Here is a 22,117-nt window from a genome sequence, read left to right as displayed (position 1 = left end):
GCAATCTGAATTTTTGAGAAGCATCCCTTTCTCTGTTCCATGTCCAGCTGTAAAAACTGCACATGAGTGGGTTTTAAGTATTAAAATATATGTAGGGAGGTCATAAGAGGATTGATAGTAGTTCTGATAGACTGTGGCTTAACATTTCAATTTCTTGATAATACAAAAGCAAACAAATTTACTAGATTGACATTTGGAACAAAGCTGCAGAGTTAAGAAGAATACATTAATTATGATCATTATCTCTGGATAAACAAAAAAAGTTCTCTTGTATAGCACAGGGAACTATATTTAATATCCTGTACTAAACTATAATAGAAAAGAATATGAAGAAAGAATATATTACATGTATAACTGAATCACTTTGCTAGATAGCAGAAATTAACACAATATTGTAAATCAACTATATTTCAATAGTTTTTTTTAGTGTTTCAAATTATGATCATTATCATGTAAAACAGTAAAAGACCTCATGAAAATGGAAAAGTGCTAAGTACAAAAAATGAAGTTTAAAGTGGATAACAAGCAGAAAAAGTTAAGCCATTATGCCTACTCTTTAAAAAATGAGGAAATTTTCATACAGATCATTCATATTCATTGACTATGCACGGACACAGAGTGATTTCTGATTTTAAAACTGATCTTCTATAGCCAGTGCTTATCAATTACATTAAAAAGTTGATCTAGAAATAATATCTTTCTAATGGCATCTAACGATTGAGAACTCTCTGGATTTACAGAACTGCTTTTAAAAAAGTAGTTTTATCTGAAGTATGTGTTGCACTTGGCAACTGTTATAAAGAGCTGTCTAAAATGTAACCAGAGGAATAGCTTCGCTTTGCTGCACCTCAGGGACAGCAATGCTGTTACGTTAACCAGAGTAGCACTGCTCGGCTGACAAGAGGCAAAGCTAAACATGCCTGGGAATTCCCCGTGACCCGCGGTTGGGACTTGGAGATTTCACTGCCGGGGGCAATCCTTGGTCAGGGAACTAAGATCCCACAAGGAGCAAGGCATGGTCAAAAAAATAAAAAACCTGAACACACTCAGGCCATTCAGTCCTCTCACCTCACTGGCTCGTCTATACCTAATTACATCATAGACTCCATCTTTAAGAAACCTTTTTCTGTTTCTTCTGATTTTAACAGTAATTCATATTCATCTTAAAAACTTTATAGAAATCACCTGGAATTCTATTACCCAACAATAATCATTTTTTATGGTTTGGTTTTTCCATTTCAGCCCTTTTGTATGTTGATAGGAAAAAATATACTTAAAAAATAGGAATCACATTAATATATATAGCATTCTATCTATTTTAAAAGATACTTATACATTTTCTTGTGCTCTTTAACTGATCCACGTGACACTATAATGCACAGATTATTTTCTTCTGTATATACCCTACTAACTTCACTTGGATGGAATTTAAATCCCCAAAATACTTGCCCTAATATTTTAAACTTACTTCTTCCAAGTCCTCCAGTATCAGCACGAACTTCACTCACCCTTCTGGGAGTCAGAGGGGAGCCAGCAATACAAATGTCATCTGCTCTTTCCAGGTTCTGAGGTGGCATGACCTATTAAGTAAGAAATGTTTACACAAAATACCATGATTCAAAAAAGTTTTGTTTTTTTTAAAACATCAAAAAATAATAATCTAAGGCAAAAGGAAATTATCTTGGCTCATCAGTCCCTCTAAATAAAATCACCTATCTTTTTCAATTTCATACTGAAGTTAAAAAAAAAAATTCTGGGACTTTCTTGGTGGTGCAGTGGATAGGAATCTGCCTGCCAATACAGTGGACATGAGTTCGATCCCTGGTCCAGGAAGATCCCACATGCCCCCGAGCAATTACTGAAGCCCGTGCACCCTAGAGCCCATGCTCTGCAACAAGAGAAGTCACCCAATGAGAAGCCTGCACAGTGCGACTAGAGAGCAGCCCCTACTTGCAGCAACCAGAGAAAGCCCACGTGCGCAATGAAGACCCAGCAACAGCCAAAAAAAATAATAAGTAAAGCTTTAAAAAAAATTCTGGCAGGTTTAAAAAATTCAAACCTAATAACTGGATACTAAATACAAATTAACCTTCATTACTCATTTGGAGAATTAGACAATCAACCATTTTAAAGTACAGAAACTTGATTAGGAAATCAAGACACAACACTGAATTCTCACTCTGTCACCAAGACCTTGGGGCGGTCACTACCCATTTGACTCTTGTTTCCTTGTAGACACAGAGGTGACTGTACCAGACTACACCCAGCTGCTGCCCTCCCACACTTATGAGCAAGATGCTAAGTTTAATTGTGGTCAGTGAAAGAGAATTATGAATAGGATAGATGGTGATATGCTTTTTGTCATAGAAAGATGTTAAGATACTTTCACAAACCTCTTCGCATGTGGGAACTCTGTTCTCATTGTCTCTAATTCTGTCCCAGAGCGGAGACTCTGGTTTCCATGCTAAATGATCCAAGATTTGTTCTTCAATCTGATTAAGGTGTTTTACCACCTCTCTACAAAGGCCATCTTCTGCTCTAATGAATACTTCTATCACCTGAAATGTTTAAAAATGTCTTGGTTTGTTTAGTAATAACTTTTAACAAGAAAATTATTCAAGTGGAAAAGCAAAATGGGCAAACATATTTCAATATTTTTAACATTTATAGAAACAGAAGTCAATTTATGAAAAATTATAAGGTTAAAGAATATTATTTTGAAACAGCTGCTCTTCATTTCATTACCTTAATAAATAATTATTTAAACTGCAGGTATGAACCATCTAAAATCTTTTGTAAGGTAATACATTTCAAAAATCTTTAAATTAAAAAACATGCTCTATTGAGATTAAGAAACATGACTCAAAATGTGATATTTAAAAACTGAGCAGTCTATGCCACTATAAAAATTAGTTTTAACTAGTGTATGAGAATTAAGATAAATTTATATACTAAATCAATATCAAAAGGGAAACCAAATTAGTGCTGTGTACCTCTATATAACATGTGAAAAGTTCTTTTCTGAAAGACACTTTCATTTAATTGTCATAAAATTAAAAAGAAGGTTGCTATCATGATTAGCTAGTGATAATTTGCTATTTATAAACTTTCTTACCTTATAAAAAGAAAGTATTCTAAAGACTATCAGATAAATGGAGGAATCATATGAAACTTATATACAAAATAGGTCTATACACATTAAAAGAATTTATATAGTTCTTAAGACTCTTATTTCTTCTCTGCTCCCCATTTAGAGTGGCAATTATTAAATATGTAATTAAAAACAGAAGAAATGTACTTCCATATTAAAATGGATTAGATGACTAAGTACAAGATGTTACTCTCTTCTATAATTTCCTCATCAGTATCAGATTTTCAAAAATACCTTGTAAAAATGATAAAGTGGCACATCGAATATTTCAGTAATAAATGGAAAATTCCCAGGAGGCTTGTAAGAAAAAGTGACGACCTCAAGGCAGCATGCCAAGAGTGATCTGTGGAATGCATCTTGTTCCAGAATGCCCTATAAAAAAAGCAAAGTTTCAACATGTAGGAACATTTTTATACTCTTCTGTATGTCTCAAAATTTAAAACAGAAAAATTGTCCTGAAACAGCCTTTTAAGTTTCTACAACCACACACTACTTTACTGAAGTTCAGGTGATTCACATGTTACAGCAGCCTCAGGAGTACAGTGTCATGACTCAGTACTTTTGCAGATTATGCTCTACAGATAAATTATTATGAGGCAGTGGCTGTAATGCACTGTGCTATACAGTATATCCTGTTGCTTATCTGTTTTGTATATAGCAGTTAGTACAGTTAATCCCACAGTCCTAACTTATCCTTTCCTCCTTCCCTCTCCCCGTGGTAAGCACACGTCTGTTTTCTGTATCAGTGAGTCTGTTTCTGTTTTGCATACTTTTAAGATTACATATGTAAGTGACATTATTTCACTTAGTATTCTCTAGGTCCATCCACACCATGCAAATGGCAGAATTTCATTCTGTTTTATGGCTAACATTCCATTGTATACACAGCCATATTTTTATACAGAATAAAAGCAGTGTAGATAGTTATAAGGAGTCAGAACCATTATGTGTCAATTTTACAGTTTTCACTAAAATGTTATTTAAAGTTAATTTATTTTAAAATTATTTTTATTGAGGTCATTAAAAGTAAGCATTACTTCCACAATCTAGAAAAATTACCTTAGTCACAGATCAATGGTTAAATATTTATGTTAAATTCCTATATAGTCAATACTCAATTTATTCTATACAAGGCTTGAATTAAAACTCCATGTTATTTAAAAACCTCAATTAAAGTTAAGTCTGAATGTGTTAACCTTGACTGCAGAGTCTTATTGCCCACAGAAACTCTAAGTGATAACACATAGCCTACTGCAATGAGAAACACTAAGTGGGCAACTGGAGATGAGAGGCTCAGAACACAAGTTTCCTTAGATGACAATCTTATTCCTTCAAAGTCATATATTATTTTTTTCAATAATGGCTGTTTTCTTGGTGGGTTGGGCTGAAAGGGAACTACATTTTATTGTGCTGCTCAGGACATTGGTTATTTACTCACAGATAAATCCATGTCTCCCAGTCTTTTTTGTTCCTGCTCAATAACAGATTCTAATACTTTATAGTAAAGCATCTCTGCAAAACGAAAATGTTTGCTGGCAATATCTGAATAAATAATAAAAAAAAAACCACAAAAATCACATGCAAAGAACATAAGTATTATGGAAAATGAGGGTCTATCCCATCCCCTACCCACAGAATACCATTTAAAAACCAACCCCAACACTTCATATATTTGTATGTACTTCCCAGAGCTACTATTTCAACTGTCCCTAAAATTCCTTAACATTTTCTTCATAGTAACATGAAATTTTTCTAAAATTGGAAATAAAATTTGTACATAAAAACTGTAATAGCATTCCATCAAGATCACACTTTTTTTCTTTTTTTAAATTCCAAATGGAGCAGCTCTATGCTAAGAAGTATGTAATTGGCTTGCTACTGCACTCCTATTTGGTACTTATACTTCACGACATCAAACAACTCCAAGAACAGGCCTGGGCAGGTAACAGTTATATCTTCCGTCCTTGTTCTTATGAGGAATCACTATAGTTCTATACTTAATATCCAGTCTACAAATGAAAATTAAAGATTTTTTTAAGTGCCAGAAGTCCAACATAATAAAGATTATCAATCTAAAATTTCTCTCTTATTTGAGATTAGCCTAGAAATCAGTTGGTTGACAGAAAAGTTGGATATCCGTATTGTGGCCCTCAGACTAGAGTCAAATCTTTTCTACATATTTCTGACTCAGTTTCCAAGAAAGAAATCCAGATTAATGTTAACATTAATAGTTAAATTTCAAAAATGAAAACAATATGGATAATATTAAGCCTTACCTCTAGCACAGTTACTGCTATCCTCCTCTGACTGGGAATGCTGAGAATATATCTCATACATTTCCTTCAATCTGTTGGCAATAGCCTGGGTTGGATCTCTAGAACATGACCTAAAAAAAGAAGAAGAAATTATCTTATTTAAGTGTCTTACCAAGTCACAAAGTGATAAACTGTTTACAACTCTGGAATTTCAGAGTAATTTTAACCTGTAAATATCAAATACTTTGAGCAGAAACTGTACATGTCCCAATTAATCCAGGCAATCCCATACTTCCTTATCAAAGCTGTTAGAATTACCATTTGAATGAAAAATATTTATTCCATGGAGCAACTCTGACCGGTGCCCATTTGGTGAGCGAGACTGGCCCCCACCTACCCTACACATCTGCAATCACTGTTGACAAACAAAATTGCCCTCAACTCTTTCCCCAGATAGCAGCACAACTCTTATTAAGGACTCCTGGAAGAAAACAGAATGAAGGGTTATATAATCTATACTACAACAAAGTCATAGAAATCATTACTGGCATTCTACATTTTTTCCTCCAAAATGAAGTTTATTTCATTGATTTTTCTATTTTTACTTGAAAGGCACTGTATGTTCAATTCAGAAGCATAATATAAATGATCACCATGTGGGCTTTTGTAATAACTATGTTTTTATCTTGATCATAAACATATATATTCATTGTAGAAATGTAGCAAGTTTAGAAAATTATAAAGGAAATAAAAATCAATTATAGTCCTGATACTAATGGCTACTGAATATCACATGTAAGCAGAATTTTATTTATGAATACACACAGAGGTTACAAAACCAGGACTCTCTGGTTCTACCTAGTATCTACTGGCAATATTTAACCCCACTAATGGTATCTAAGATTAAAGAAGCTGCTATACCTAGTTAGAGACTGCAAAGAGATGTGGAAGACACAGAGGTTGACAGTCTTCCAAAATGTATTTATAAAATGCTTCTGATTTCTAGGTAAACAAGATTCATCTGAGAAATATGACTTAGGAAGAGGTCAGACAGAAAAAGCCTATTGGGTGTCAATCACAATCGAGTTTATGAATAAAGTAGACTTCATTTTTAAAAATGTACAGGAAAAGTGATCAGCCTTGGTATTTAATATGTGTGGCTATGAGTGGGAAATTACTGTATGTTTATATAGGGCTTTCTTATACTATACTGCCAGAAATTTTATGGCCTCCCACAGGGTCTATGTCATTAAATCATAAATGTTTAGGAATAGGAGCAGTCTTTGAGGTAATTTTGTCAAGTAAATTTGCTAAAAATTATGCACAGGTAATGAAATTCAGTCTATTGTGTTTTTCACTAAAGTTCCCTGATATTCTTACTAGTTATCAGACAGATCAAAGGAACTAAAGGCAGCTGACTTCCTTTTTAGGCTAAGGGTGTTTTATAGAACTTAGAAAAGTTACAGTGGTTTTACATTGGCTGTGAATCTAATTGGCTATCTTTTCAAATGTGACCCACCCTTCAGAAATTTGCTCAGATTCAATCCTCATTCTGAAGTCCTTTGACAGATGCCCATCTTTACTGATCCTTCTTTCCTTGAAATCTTAAGATAGAATAATTGATAATAGATAGTTTAGTGTTTCATTCTACAGTATGTAGTGTTATCAGTTACTGTCTCCTGAACTATGTTTAAAAAAATCTGAGAGCTATGAACTGAGTGTCCCTGGCTGCTCCCCTCCCTACTCCCGCCTCAATTCCATGTACTGAAATCTAATCCCCAAGGTGACAATGTACAGAGGTGGGGCATTTAGGAGGTGATTAGGTCATGAGGGGGGCAGTCCTCATGAATGGGATTAGAGCCCCTATAAAGCAAACCCAAGCGAGCTCCCTTCTTCCTTCTGCTACATGAGGACACAGCAAAAAGACAGCTGTCTACGAACCAGGAAGCAGTCCTCACCCGACACTGACTGTTAGCACCTTGATCTTGGACTTCCAGCCTTCAAAACTGTTAGAAATTAATGTCTGTTGTCTCTAAGCCACCAATACTCAGCCTACCATATTCTGCTATAGCAGCCCAAATGGACTAAGATACTGAGAAAAAAGGATCATTTTCTATTCATACCTTCTATGTCCTCTAAGGCCTAGAACAGAACTGAGCATAACACTGATATAAAATTTTCAATGGGTGAATTAAGGCACATATGGCAAAATATTAAAATAAAAACTTGAGAGACAGTCAACAACCAAATCTTAGAAGGCAAGAAGGGCTCCAACTAACCTCAGGACCTGTTCCAGCTTCTCACTCGGGGCGTTCCGGAGGCCCGTGAGCATGGTGTGAAGGCGACTCAAGCTGTGTGTAGCTGCAGAAACTGGAGTTACACAAGGGCTGTTGTCCTTAATGTACCTCACACCGGTAAGAGGTGTGGAGACTCTAAGTGCTTTAGACTAAAGGGGGGAAAGGAACATTATTTTAGGTCAAAGAGACTGTCAATCACTTCATAAACGGGAATTCAAGCCAATCAAACTTTATATTATTCATAAATATTAGTGATTCAAATGTCACCACTTTCTTGGAATTTAAATATAACACCACTAAGGGACATCATTATCCATGTGAAATTGTGTTAAAGGACAATCTATACTTTAGCCAACCAAGAAGTTTGTCTCTTAAAAGTTAAATATTTATGGGAATTCTCCCAGCAGTCCTGTGGTTAGGGCTCTGAACTTTCACTGCCAAGGGCTGTGGTTCAATCACTGGTTGGGAACTAAGATCCCACAAGCCTCACCATGTGGCACAGACAAAAAAAAAAGTTAATGTTTAAAATAAAGAATAGTTCCCTAATATTCCTCCTTCAAAACTTAACTTGAAAGCAAAAAGAAGCATGAAAATATTAAGGCTATCTCTGACAAACATAATTTCATAACTCCATCTATTGTTATTTTTGTAATTATTCAAAGACTGACAAAGAAAGCTGAAAATTAAATCCAGCCCAAATGAAATCCATGATTTCACAAAAGCCCATCTGAATAATCCAATCTGCTTCACAGAGAGGATAAAGCAAACCTTCCTAGATGTAGAACACAACCTGATGCAGAAGAGCCTTCTTTAGTCTTCTTGTCCCTCCTTTAGTTTCTAGAATCTATCATAGGTTTTCCCCCCTCAAGCAGACAGATCTTCAGAGAAATAAGTTCAAGTGAAATTCTTAAACACAAAAATGAAAAAGATACAACTTGATGCCAAAAAATTTAAGCATGAATACATAGTCTAATAAAATATCTTTTTCTATATTTCCAACAAACTCTGAAAGGTTAAGATGGCTTAAGAGTTTTTTAATACTCAAGACGGACTATGTTTCCCTATGTAGTAAATGTATTTATTCCAGAGACAGTTGTAAAAACACCAACCAAAAATTTTACCTGGCAACAGAACTGTTCGAGTTCCACGAGATACAGAAAAACACAGAAATGCACTATACAGAAATAAGTCTATACGCTTTCTCTGTGACTTAAGAGTAGAGCCAAGACTTCCACTCTGCTTCAAAGAAGTTAATTCTATAATTCTTTTAGGTCATTAAGATGATCTAGGTAGATTAACTACATTCAGAAGATTTCCCCCTGTACCTAACAGCTTTTTTTTCCTGGCTTCGTCAGTTCTTAGTTGCCGCACTTGGGATCTTGGCTGCCATGTGCAGGTTCTTTAGTTGCAGCATTGGGATCAGACCTGGGCCCCCCGCATTGGGAGCACCGAGTCTCAACCACTGGGCCACCAGCGGAGTCCCTGGACAGCTTTTCTTGCAGCCACCGTCTTCCCTGTATATGACCCGGTGCCTTCCTGGGAGGAGCAGCATCAGCAGCCAGCAGCATCTCACCACGGTGCCTACAGGCAGCAGTGCTTCCACAAAGGAAATGAGGTAAGACAACCACAAACAACTTCCTGCCCACAGTCCTCAAGGTCGGCATGGGGCTTCTTGGTAGCCCCGTTTAAGTTCTTAGCTTAAAACTTCCTGTGCATTCTGATCAAGAAGAGTCTTTAACTCCTTAGACCTCTTTTATTGCCTGTCAACTCATACTATTAGGTAACGTCTCCTAATTCCATGACTTTAAAAGCCATCTGTATCCTAATGACTCTTATGTGTATGTGTGTGTGAAGTCCTTACATATGGGCTTCACAGGTGGTGCTAGAGGTAAAGAACCCAATATAGGAGACATAAGAGATGCTGCTTTGATCTTGGATCGGGAAGATTCCCTGGAGGAGGGCATGGCAACTCACTCCAGTCTTCCTGCCTGGACAGAGGAGCCTGGCAAGCTACAGGCCGTGGGGTCGCAAAGAGTCAGACACACCTGAGCGCACACACACAGGTACTTATATATATAGCCTTTACATTTGCTGTGAACTCTTGTCTTATATCTCTCTCTTTATTAAAGATTTATTTATCTTTTTTTTTTTGGCTGCACTGGGTCATTGTTGCTGCGTGCAGGCTTTCTCTAGTTGCAGCAAGTGGGGGCTGCTCTTTGTTGCGATGCTCAGGCTTCCCATTGCGGTGGTCTCTCTTGTTGTGAGCACAGGCTGTATGCATGCTGGCTCAGTAGTTACAGCTCATGGGCTTAGTTGCTTAGTTCTCAGCATGTGGAATCTTTCCAGGCCAGGGACTGAATCTGTGTCCCCTACATTGGCAGGTAGATTCTTAACCACTGGACCAACAGGGAAGCCCTAGTCTTGTGTATCTCTTAACTGGCTACTCAGCTCCTCTACTAGAATGTCTAAAAGACATCTCACATTGAACATGCTCATGACTGTAACTCTTGATTTTCACCCCCCCTAGACTTGTTCTTTCTCCCTCAATAACTGTCAATAGTAAATAATTATGTAATGCCTACAAGCACTGAACACAACACTCGTCACAGACCTCCTGAAGCTTAGACTCTAATGCAAGGAGACAGATAATGAACAGTCCCAGTCCGTCTATCCTCCTTCCCCTCTTCCTCCTTCTGTCTTTCTCTACCTGTCATCTTCAGATAAACATTTCTTTCTACCTATCTACCAACCATCAGACAGTGATTAATACTAACACTAATCACAGAGTAAGAGGGAAAAGAAGTCTTGAGGTATGATGGGAGGATGCTGGTGGTTATTATTTTATATCGTAGTCAGGTTATTAGAGATCTGGAGGAAGTGAACAAGTAAACCACATGAGTATCTTGAAGAAACACACCATAGGCCAAGGAAACAGCTTGCTCTGAGTTGGGAGTACGCCTGGCATATCTGAAGAAGGAAAAAGGAGGTTAATGTGACATGAGTGGAAACGGTGAGGAAGAAGGTGGTGAGAGACGAATTCAGAGAGGGAGTGGGGCTAGATCACTGAAGACCTTCCAGACATCTGTAAGGACATTAGCTTTTATACCATACACCCAACTGGAGTCCTCACTGTTTTCTTTCTTGCACACTTGTGCAAGAAATTCTGTGGATGCTGTCTCCATAACAGAGCCCAAATACAACCATTTCTCTGATTCAAAACACCATGAATTTACATGTATTCATGTATTCCCAATCCCGAATACATGTAAATTCATGGTGTTTTGAATCAGAGAAATGGTTGTATTTGGGCTCTGTTATGGAGACAGCATCCACAGAATTTCTAACCCATGGCTGATTCATATCAATGTATGACAAAACCCACTGGAAAAAAAATAAATAAATAAAATAAATAAATAAATAAATAAATAAAAAATAAAACGTAAAAAAAAAAAAAAAAACACCATGAATTATCACCAGAATCATTGCAATAGCCTCTTAATTCCTTACTCCCACCCCTGCCCCATCCCACCTCTTCATGAGCCCTTTTAAAAATGTAAACCAGATCCCATCAGTCACTGTTCTCTACAACACCTTCCTAATGGCTTTCCTCTCAAGCAGAGCAAAAGTGAACCTCTTCTCATGGCTTTCACAGCCCTATATGGTTGGCCTGTCCCTTTGGTCCACCCTCCTTCACTTCTTAGCCATGTTTCTCTCACTCATTCAATTTCTACCACACTGGTGTTCTCACTGTTCCTTTAAAAAGCCAATCAGATTCGTACCTAGTGGCTTTGTGCTTGCTGCTGTCTTGGTTTCAAATACCTTTCCCAGCTGCTCCCATAACTTGCTTCCTCACCTTCTTCAGGTCTGCGTTAATACTACCTCCTCAGAGACGCCTTTTCCAACCACCCTATCTACACCCAGGAGCCCAAGGCCCACCCATTCTCTCTTCTCCTCAATACTTTGTTCTACTACTCTATTTTAGTTTTCTTCATTTATCATCTTCTGATATACTATATATTTACTTGTTTGGTTATTGCTTATCCATCTCCCCACACCAGAATATTAAACAGGATATTCATAGCTGTTTTGTTCACTGATGTAGCCCCAGTGTCTAGGACACAACCTGTATACAGAATATCTTGAGAATATTTGCTGAATGAAAAAACCAAACCAGCCTTGAGTCTGGTCTTACAGGTGAGTGACCCCTTGGAATTAGCCATACTGCCTCTGGAAGTACCTGTCAGAAGTTGCTTATTTTCTATGAACACCACACAATGGAAGGGAAACTCTCAGTCTCTATCATCCTGCCTGATATGACACATGATCCCGAAACTCCGTTTAAGAGAGTTTTCTTAAAGACTACATATTCTCAGTTTCCCTAGTGTCTTAGATGAAAGTACTAATTCGGGTCAATCATTTTCAAAATGCCTACTATGTTCAGTATGTAAAAGCTGCATATTCCTGGCCCATCTTTTCAAAACCAACAACCAGCCTGAGGCATTCGTTGACATGTATATTAAATTCTTTTCCGAAGCTCTAACCAAAACTTGTGAAAGTCAATGTCAACAAAAATTAAAATAATAAAGACAGAGATAACCTTTTCCACTGCAATAGGTAGGATGTGAATTTTCTTTTCCGTACTGGAAGCCAGTAAAACGCACACACACACACAGTTGCCGAAATGAAGCAGAGCCTCGGGCGTGTCTGCTCCCGTGGTGCCCACCTTCTGGCACGGCTTGACTCACCTTGTCGAAGTGCTGCTGCAGGATGTTTTTCATCTGCACCCTCTCAGCAGTCTCTGTTCCTGAACCAGTATTCAGGCACCTTGAGAGAGTCCCAATTTCCTCCTCAGCATCCTCTCCCAGAAAAATCCGCTCATCTAAATTCCCAACAGATAAAACATACTCCTCATAGGCTTTATTGATGGCTTTACTAGAGGGGGGGAGAAAAAACAGACAAAATGTACACTTGCAGAACTGCCATTTGAGGTTGTATGAGGCTACTTGTTTCACTGTTTTCATTTACTAAAAATTCTAACAGTTCTGTGAAAGTTAAATTTCAGTGGGATCACTAAGATAAAAACTGAGGAGTATAAAAATGCAGGGTGCTCCACTATGCTCATGCATTGCACAGGAAGTGTATTTTGCTGACAGTGTTCCAGGGTGGGTGCCCTGCACCAAGCTGCCAGCCGAGTTCTCTCTCCTGGCTGTTCCAGGCACCTGTGAAGACCTCAGTGCTTCTACATCATCATTCACCACCTGGGTAGTTCCAAAAGGATTTCTTTCAAAAATCATGATTCCAAAACTTAACTATCGAAACTTTAAAGAACGGCCACACAATTTTCAACTACTTCAAAACATGTGCTTTGAGTAAGAGGTGATAGAATTTTTTTACTGCGTCCCTATATTCTGCCATAAAACATATTCTATTTTTCCAGGATACAAACAATAAAAACATTAAACTCTGACGTTCCCTGAGCACATAAAGTATGAAAACACTTTATAACAGAAGTACTCACAAACTCTCTCCAAAATTCCCAGGTTCTAAAAAACCAGTAAGATTTTCTTCTTTTCCTTTAAGGAGCTATGATGGAAAAAAAGATCCTTAAGTCATCATATTAAATCAAGTCTTTACTCAGAAAATATTTTCAAATCATTTCTTTACTACTTACAAACCTTTTTTTCATAAAGCTTCCTAATATAAGGTTTCCAGAAATGTTCCTTTATTCCTTTTGCTTCCAAAACTAAGCCGTCATGTAAGGAACACAGCTTCTCAATAACGCAAGGTGGGTCGGAGGAAGGTTTATAATCCTTAGCATGAAAATCTTCAGATAGACCTATGAAGGGTAAAAGCACAGAACAGGGATATCAGGTAGCATTCAACAAGCCTAACTGTAATAAATTAAAATATAAATAACAGAGAGTCTAATCAGCACATGAGTTGTTAGCACATGCGTGTATAGGAAATAGTGTAAGGTACTAATTTAACCATTTAAATACACTTCAAAAATAGCAAATAGAAGTAAAGCTTTTATTATGACTCAAAAGATTTCAGTTATCCAGTTATCTATCTGGAGATAGTTAAAAAAGAAAAACTAAAAAATTATTTTTTATACTACTATAATATCTACAAAACAGAAAAATAAAATTTTGCAAAGAAGTGTTACATTCAAATAAAAAAGTCACTTTGAGAAAAGTTACTGTTCAAAGTGCATACTCTTCATATACTTTGATTTAATTATATTAGATGCTTTTTCTTTCTTTTTTTTTTTTTTTTTTAAGATGCTTTTATTACTTTACACCCCTCCTTGCCCTAGACTCAATGCAAGGCAAAAAAAAATAACAATAATAAATAAATAAGAGGAAAAAAATGAAGGGGACCAGCAATATAGAAACACAAAAGGGAGTTAGGAAGAAAATAAATGAAAGGACAGAATACGGAGAACTCTAGGCTTACCAAACCAGGAGCAACTGAAGTTAATTAACTCCACTAACTTTAAAAATCTACCTCGTGAGTCAGACAAGTTGAAATTCTAATCATAACCACTTCAAAACTGACAATCACTCAGAATCCTACCAAAGTATTATTCAAGCAGCAACAGCATTACATACTAGTTCAATAAGTACTTTTAAAATATTTGCTTTATAAATCATAATTTGGCCTCTTACTGTGTATCATTCATAGAAATTCTATACTTTAAAGCCTACTAAATGCATTACCAAAATAATTATCATTTCCACATACCTTTTAGAGCTGAAAATGCATTTTAATTATTTTAGAACCATAGGTACTCCTCTTCTGTAGAAAAGATTTGAATGAATAAATCTTTCAATAAATCTTTGACTTCCTCCTATGTGTCAGGCATGAAACTTGCCAACACACAAAACCACCGTCAGCTCGAATGTCATCATTGCTACTCCAGATTTCTAAATTCCTTCTTCTCATTGAGTATATATTTCAGAAACTTCTAAAGTTGTCATCTAACACTTTTAAAACGTTGTGGTATTTGCAATTTTTCTTTCTACAAATATTTTTACAGAGAGCTCAACTCCTAGTTCTCAGTACTCTGGGATAACTATGGTGATGAAGCGTGGAAAAGCATTTATGTTCTCTGATGCTAGGAAACCTGTACTATGTATACAACCCCCAAGAGTAAACATAGTGTAGACATGTGAGTCACCGGAGTCCCTGATTTACAAACTTACCTTTAAAATTAGGGTTCACAAGTTCTTTACGATTGGAACATTGAAGGGCATTTCCATAAACTAAGTCCAAAGCACACAGCAGAAGATGATAAGAATTAACCAAATCATCACTAATCATGGGAAAATTACCTACAGGATTATAAACAATTATAGAGTCAAATCTGCATCAACTTTACAATATTATAAAAATAATTTCTTCCTTTAATTAAAATGACATTATACAACAATATGCAGGGCTGACTCAAGAGCTACAGAAAGTGTTTTGGCAAATTTACATTTTGAAATATTACTTACTGTTTAACAAATTTCTAAGAGTTTAAGAAAAACCAAAACTTTACTAAAAATGCCATTCACTTAATAGTTGTTAAATAAGCATTTATTAAATGCCTGTCCAAACTTACTTTCACTGGTTTTTCTTTTGAAAACACTGAACACAACTTCATAAATTATCTCAAGCTGTAAAAAATTGTTGTATATGAAAATACTTTTCTGTCAGGAAAACTGGTATAAGTACTTATTTGGGAAAAGCTAAAAAATTATTAATATAATTATTTTTTAGCATATATGTACTTTAAAAAGACCAGAAACTATCATCAGACCCCTAACAGTAATAGTTCAATGCTTTTTGATGTAGTAATACAAGCTCATACAAACTAACGCAACAGGATCACAGTAAAAGATATTTCATTTCTAGAGCAAATATCCTGGGAATAATTGTTGACGCCTGGTAACAGAGAAAAAAGTAAACCAAAACCTAAACCTATAGAAATATATAACTTTTGTAGTTCTGGTTTATCTCTAACATTGAAAACAGGTTTTTACAGGCAGTTAAGAAAGTTATTCTTAGAAATTAAAACATAGTTCTAGATATTTTGTACCTTTAAGCATACCCCTCCTTCCACTAAACATTGCTTATATATGCTTCGTATTGATTTTACATTCTCATAGTAACAGATGAATTCAATCTAAATAGCTAACATACATCTGAAGAATTATTTCTAAACTTCAACATTTTCACACTAAATACAAACACACACTCACACTACTTTGTTTCAGGCTTGTTTTCTTCTTTCCTCTAAAGAAAGTTACCACTTACCTCAGCATATCAGGATAAGCAATTCATTTTTTTAAATAGGTGAAACATTTCAACAAATGAATTTAAATGAATTAAAGAAAGAGAAAAAAAAATTTTTTCTGTCGCCAAAAACACAAATGATAATTAATAGGTTAAATTCTGCATTGATATAATGAAACTAACTTGCTTGGTTTGACTATAAAGATGCTTAATATTAAAATATACTCAATTCCTCAAATGTAAAACAGGAAGTGGTACCTACCAGTTTCAAATTAAAAAGCCCATCACACTGACAAGCCTAAACTTGTCACTGGTGTGTACTTGCCATAGAAGGAAAAAATCTGCAGCCCAGTAACTTCTTACGAGAAACTTAAATGCCCCTAAAGATCAGAATCTAAATTCCAGGACTCTCCTAACATGACATAGTCTACCTTTCCAATCCTGACTTTAGAAATAAATCCCACTTTGTGAAATATTTTATCTTTCAATCAACAAAGATAATCTGACTAAAGACTTGGGATATCATGTAAAACAGGAAGCGGTGCCTAACGGTCTTCAGGCCACAAAGCCCTTCATGACAACAAGCCCAAACTTGTCACTGGTATGTACTTGCCATTGGAAGTCAACAAAGATAACAGGCAAATGTTAGCTTATTTATCAGGAATGAGATTATCTGGGATGCCCACTGTTGCACACAAAGTCATGAAAAAGATGCCCATAAAAGAACACACCTCCTCCCCCCAAATAATGAATCGAGAACTGAATAAAACCAACTAATCTACTCTACTGGAAAAGATCATAGTGAATCATGAATGATCACAGCACTGGACTGTGAGTAGAAAAAGGCTCTTCAGACCAAATAATTATAGACAATTAATAACAGTAAGATAAAATTCAAACACTGAGTTAACTGTAGAGACAAAAACTATGCCACTCCAGTTGCTCAGCTGAGACCAAAGCCTACTTGAGGGCAATACACTTCTTTTCCAGTAATTTATATATCAGTACTAAATACTTACCTCCAAGTGTACATATACCAAAAAGACATCAAACAGATAAAAATCCTCTAGTCAGATATACCTGCCCATAACCTACTGCCAAGATTAATCTCATATATAACACCAGCCACAGTAAGCCAAGGGGCAGCAAATGTTCAAACTATCATGAAAAGAGTTTATGTGCTCTTAAGATGTTCTACATTTCATGCCACTGATCACACCACCTTCATCTGCACTAGAGAAACATTCAGTGTGATGGAAAGCAAAAATAACCAAGAGCTTACTTCTGACAAGGCAAGATTTTTCTTTTCAATTAAGCATGCAGCTCGGGGAAGGCAGGATGAGTTGTAACCTATAGACAAATCACAGTGACACCGACAGAGTGACACATCCCTGCCGGAGGACCCACACCCCCAGCATGAAACCAAGAGCTGGAAGGTGTGGATTCAAACCCTAGCTCTTGTTCCAGCAGCTGGTTTCTGGGCCTCAGTAACTTACTCTTTAAAATAAATACATTGGGCAAGTTGACCTAATAGTGAGAATCTCTCCTATTGAAGAAACACCTTTCAGCTCTATAATTCTTTGATTTTAGCTTTGCATTTTATTAGGCTATCTTAATGGCAAAGGCATTCTACACAGTCTACAGAAAAAGCTATGGAACCGTACTTTCTTTTCTTCCTTAAATTACTAAGAATCATTTTTACACAGAAACACAGAGAGGACAATGATAGTCATAAAAATGTATTCCACTGAATGCAGACCTTGGGCAGATTAAGTGAGAAGAGAGGGCAGCAAAAATAAATTGTATCTAAAGACATTTGAGCAAGCATGTTTATCTGAACAAGGCATAAAAAGTAATCTAAATTACTTTGAGAATGATTAGTCCCACTTCATTATGTAAGGCATGTCTTGTGCAAAATACACGTCCAAGACAAAAGCACAGACACACTAATGTGTTTTCAGCCCATAATTCAGAGATAATATGCTTTGGAAAAGATGTTGTGTAAGAACAAAACTAAAGGATATTCCATTTAATGCATGATGTTTGGTATACTGTAAAGAAATCCAATGCTGCGGAGCAACTAAGCCGGTGCATCACAACTACTGAAGCCTGAGCGCCCTTGAGCCTGTGCTCTGCAAAAGAAACCACTGCGATGAGAAGCCTGTGCACCGCAACTAGAGAGTAGCCCCTATTGTAAAGTAATTAGCCTCCAATTAATAAAAATAAATGAAAAAAAAAAAAAGCTCAACATTCAGAGAGTAGCCCCTGCTCGCCACAACTAGAAAAAGCTCATGCACAGCAACAAAGACCCAGCACAGCCACAAATAAATAATTTTTTTTGTTTTATAGAACAGAGGGAGATCGAGAGGGAGGAAGTATCAAAGGAAAAAAAAAAGAAGGAAAAGAAATTAAAAAGATTTATTAAAAGGCAATACTTAAAAAAAAGAATGTAGGATTCAAATCCTCGAGAAATTTTTCAGTGAGCATCTTTTCCTGATACACATTATAGGTTGACAGTACCTGAACTTTTAAGTAAGCTAATATTGAAATAAATATTACGCTTTCCTTACCTTTTGCATATATAAAAAGCACCCAACAAAAATGGAAAACTTCAGACACGGTACAGGGCTGTCGCCTTTGGGGGAGAAAAAAGTCATGAGATAACAGAAGAATCAGAAAAAGACATGACACATGACTGTAACCTAGGTGAGAAGCAAAACCCACAGTTGGAGGGAGTGACAGCAGATTCATTTCTCATGGAAAACGTGCAAGAAGTTCTGCTCCAATTGAACACAGGTAAGGAGATAGCTCAGAGCGAGGGAAAGCTCGCTCAGGAGAAAAATTCCGAAGAACTGTAGACGCTTTTCCAGGTCAAGAACGCTAAGGTGGAAAATAAAATGAGTTCTATTTTTTAATGAGTTCATCAAAGCAGGGCAATGATGTTTAATCCTTGCCATCAAGTGGTGAATAAAGCCCTATAATATGATAATCAAGGAGAAGGATCTTGTAGCGAATGAGGAGACTGAGATACATGGAGAGCAAGTGTACAGAGTTAACGAGTGTGGGAACTAAACCCCAGTCTTCAGCTTCTTCTCCTCAAAGCACCTTGTTAGAATAAGGGTACGAACAAAATAGCAGTACGAATGAAATTAACAAAATAACAATAGCTCTTTTGATGACATCAGCAAGGCTAATGTTGCTTTAAGACCCATGTATATAGTCAGATTGGCTTCCCAGGTGGCGCTAGTGGTAAAGAACCTGACTGCCAATGCAGGAGATATGAGATGTGAGTTTGATCCCTGGGTAGGAAAGATCCCCTGGAGAAAGGCAGGGCAACTCACTCCAGTATTCTTGCCTGGAGAATCCCATGGACAGAGGAGCCTGGCAGGCTACATAGTGTCAGACGTGAGTGAAGCAACTTGGCACACACACATGCAGTCAGATAGCCCTCCAATCTTTTTCCCTCTATCACAGCTGATGAACTGTAAACCCTCACCCTCTAAAGACATTCCAGATTATATTAAGCCACAAAAAGACTTTTTTGGGGGAGCACGCTGCATGACATGCAGGATCTTACCCCAAACAGGGATCAAACCTGTGCCCCTGCAGTGGAAGTATGGAGTCTTAACCCCTGGACCACTAGGGAAGTCCCATGAGAGGACTTTTCAGTGGAAATTCTGGGCTTCCTATAATTCCTTATATTTCTATCATTAAGAATACCTGTTATAGGTACTGTTGTAGGGAAGAAGAGGGGGAAAAATAAAAGAGTACCTGTTGTATTTGCTAAGTCATCTGCTAAAGGGAGCTTTAGACCTGTTTAAAACTGGCTTTTCTACCAAAACCTCTGCCAATGCTTAGATGAGACATGTGTTGGCTCCATATCCCAATACCCTTATTCTTACAAGGTGTTTTGAGGAGAAGAAGCTGAAGACTGGGGTTTAGTTCCCACACTGTCATTAACTCAGTACCCTTGCTCTCCATGTGTCTCAGTCTCCTCATCCGCTAAAAGATCCTTCTCTCCTTGGGGAGCATATTGTAGGGCTTCATTCACCAGTTGATAGCAAGGGTTAAACGTCATGGCCCTGCTTTAAAAAGCAGCCTTCCCACCACAGACACATGACAAACTACATAGTTTTGATGCCTACCAAGATAAAAGTCAAACTTTTAGGCTTAACGCTCAAGCCATTCTAACTTTCAGTTATAAGTCCTAGGGATGCAATGTACAACATAATAAATATAATTAACACTGCTGTAGGTTAATATATGCAAGTTGCTAAGAGAATAAATCTTAAAGGGTTCTGATCAGAAGGAATTTTCTTTCTATTTAATTTTGTATTTCTATGTGAGATGCTGAATGTTCACTAAATATATTGTGGTCATCATTTCATAAGTCACATCATTATACTGCACTCCTTAAATTTATATAGTGTTGTATGTCAGTTATATCCCAATAAAACTGGAAGGGAGAAAAAAAATTAAGCTACTCCCAAAACTGGCTCTGTAACTTGAGAACTCTGGAACAAACAACCACCTTAGCCAAATTTCCTCTTTGCTGCTGTGGTATTTTCATTCTTCATCCTCTGCATAGAAGAATCTCTCTCTCTCCAAATTCACCAAAACGGGTACCAAATGATGGGTACCAAAATCCTACCCATCCTTTCAGACATGTTTCTACTTCTTCCATGGAACATTACCTAACTGGCTTATACAGAGTGGATTATTTTTGCCTCAGAAGTCCTACATTTCTATTATCTTTTGCATTTATACATGCCTCTCCCTTATAATACTTACTGTAAGCTCTCAAAAGACAGTAACTGTGGGTTTGGGTTTTGGCGTGTTTGTTTTTAATATTTGTGTCCTACATAATACCTAACAAAGTAGTTCATATAGTAAACTCTCAATAAATATTCAATGACAAATTTTCAAAGACCAGTTTATAAGGAGAACATGGGCTCTCAGGCAGACTCTTTAAGATTCAATAAGAGCTCCACACTTACTGTGTGACCTTGGCCAAATCACTTAGCCTCTCAAAGGCTTGTTTCCCCCACATGTAACAACAGTATCAACCTCATGAAGCTGAAGTAGTGATTAACTCCAGTAATACATGCTTAATTTAAGTCTTAGCAGAGTCCCTGCACCACAATAAATGCTCAGTAAATGGTAGGAATTATTATTACTGTCATTAGGGCAATACAAATGTAGATCTTTTAGTAAACTTATCTTAGAATTTTCTTAATTAGAATTAAGCAATATATACACCTAATATTAATAATATGTATGTGCTCAGTCGCGGCCCACTCTTTGCAACCCCAAGGACTGTAGCCCGCCAAGCTCCTCTGTCCATGGAATTTTCCGGCAAGAATACTGCAGTGGATTGCCATTTCCTTCTCCAGCAATATAATATAAACATAATTAAGAAAATTCTATAATATATATTATAGAATTACTTTGTCAACAAAGGTCCATCTAGTCAAGGCTATGATTTTTCCAATAGTCACGTATGGATGTGAGAGTTGGCCTACAAAGAAAGCTGAGCGCTGAAGAACTGATGCTTTTGAACTGTGGTGCTGGAGGAGACTCTTGAGAGTCCCTTGGATTGCAAGGAGATCCAACCAGTCAATCCTAAAGGAAATCAGTCCTGGGTGTTCATTGGAAGGACTGATGTTGAAACTGAAACTCCAATACTTTGGCCACCTCATGCGAAGAGCTGACTCATTTGAAAAGACCCTGATGCTGGGAAAGATTGAGGGCAGGAGGAGAAGGGGACGACAGAGGATGAGATGGTTGGATGGCATCACCGACTCAATGGACACGAGTTTGGGTGAACTCCGGGAGTTGGTGATGGACAGGGAGGCCTGCCATACTGTGGTTCATGGGGTTACAAAGAGTTGGACATGACTGAGCGACTGAACTGAACTGATAATATATATATGTAATAACATATATCAAAGCAAATACAATCTGACATCATTTTCTGCAACACTTTAAGGAAAGAAGATACTCTATATTTTTCTATAAATGATCATATCAGCTCATTCAGACTCAGAAACAAGCTTCTATCCAAACTTTACAATACTTCATTATAAACAGACAATTCCCCAAAACTGCAAGCAAACCAGACCGGCTGCTTCCAC

At 36.9% G+C, this 22,117-nt stretch overlaps 1 protein-coding gene across 1 annotated transcript in view; it reads right to left on the bottom strand.

Annotated features, from left to right (window-relative positions):
* The window catches only part of RBL2 (RB transcriptional corepressor like 2), a 43,798-nt gene that overhangs the window by 15,062 nt on the left and 6,619 nt on the right, over nucleotides 1–22,117 (bottom strand). Inside the window, exons 4-14 of the mRNA XM_043898475.1 lie at nucleotides 18,554–18,618; nucleotides 14,909–15,037; nucleotides 13,379–13,539; nucleotides 13,222–13,286; nucleotides 12,449–12,635; nucleotides 7,686–7,852; nucleotides 5,428–5,537; nucleotides 4,590–4,693; nucleotides 3,386–3,523; nucleotides 2,394–2,558; nucleotides 1,469–1,580 (exon numbers count right to left, since the gene is read on the bottom strand). Coding sequence (XP_043754410.1) covers nucleotides 1,469–1,580; nucleotides 2,394–2,558; nucleotides 3,386–3,523; nucleotides 4,590–4,693; nucleotides 5,428–5,537; nucleotides 7,686–7,852; nucleotides 12,449–12,635; nucleotides 13,222–13,286; nucleotides 13,379–13,539; nucleotides 14,909–15,037; nucleotides 18,554–18,618 — 1,403 coding nt within the window. The remainder of the gene's footprint in view (nucleotides 1–1,468; nucleotides 1,581–2,393; nucleotides 2,559–3,385; nucleotides 3,524–4,589; nucleotides 4,694–5,427; nucleotides 5,538–7,685; nucleotides 7,853–12,448; nucleotides 12,636–13,221; nucleotides 13,287–13,378; nucleotides 13,540–14,908; nucleotides 15,038–18,553; nucleotides 18,619–22,117) is intronic.

Source organism: Cervus elaphus, chromosome 4 (genome assembly GCF_910594005.1).
Source record: "Cervus elaphus chromosome 4, mCerEla1.1, whole genome shotgun sequence".
NCBI classification, from domain to species: Eukaryota; Metazoa; Chordata; class Mammalia; order Artiodactyla; family Cervidae; genus Cervus; species Cervus elaphus.
The sequence above is the reverse complement of the archived record's forward strand: the minus strand, read 5'-3'. Positions and strand labels throughout refer to the sequence as shown.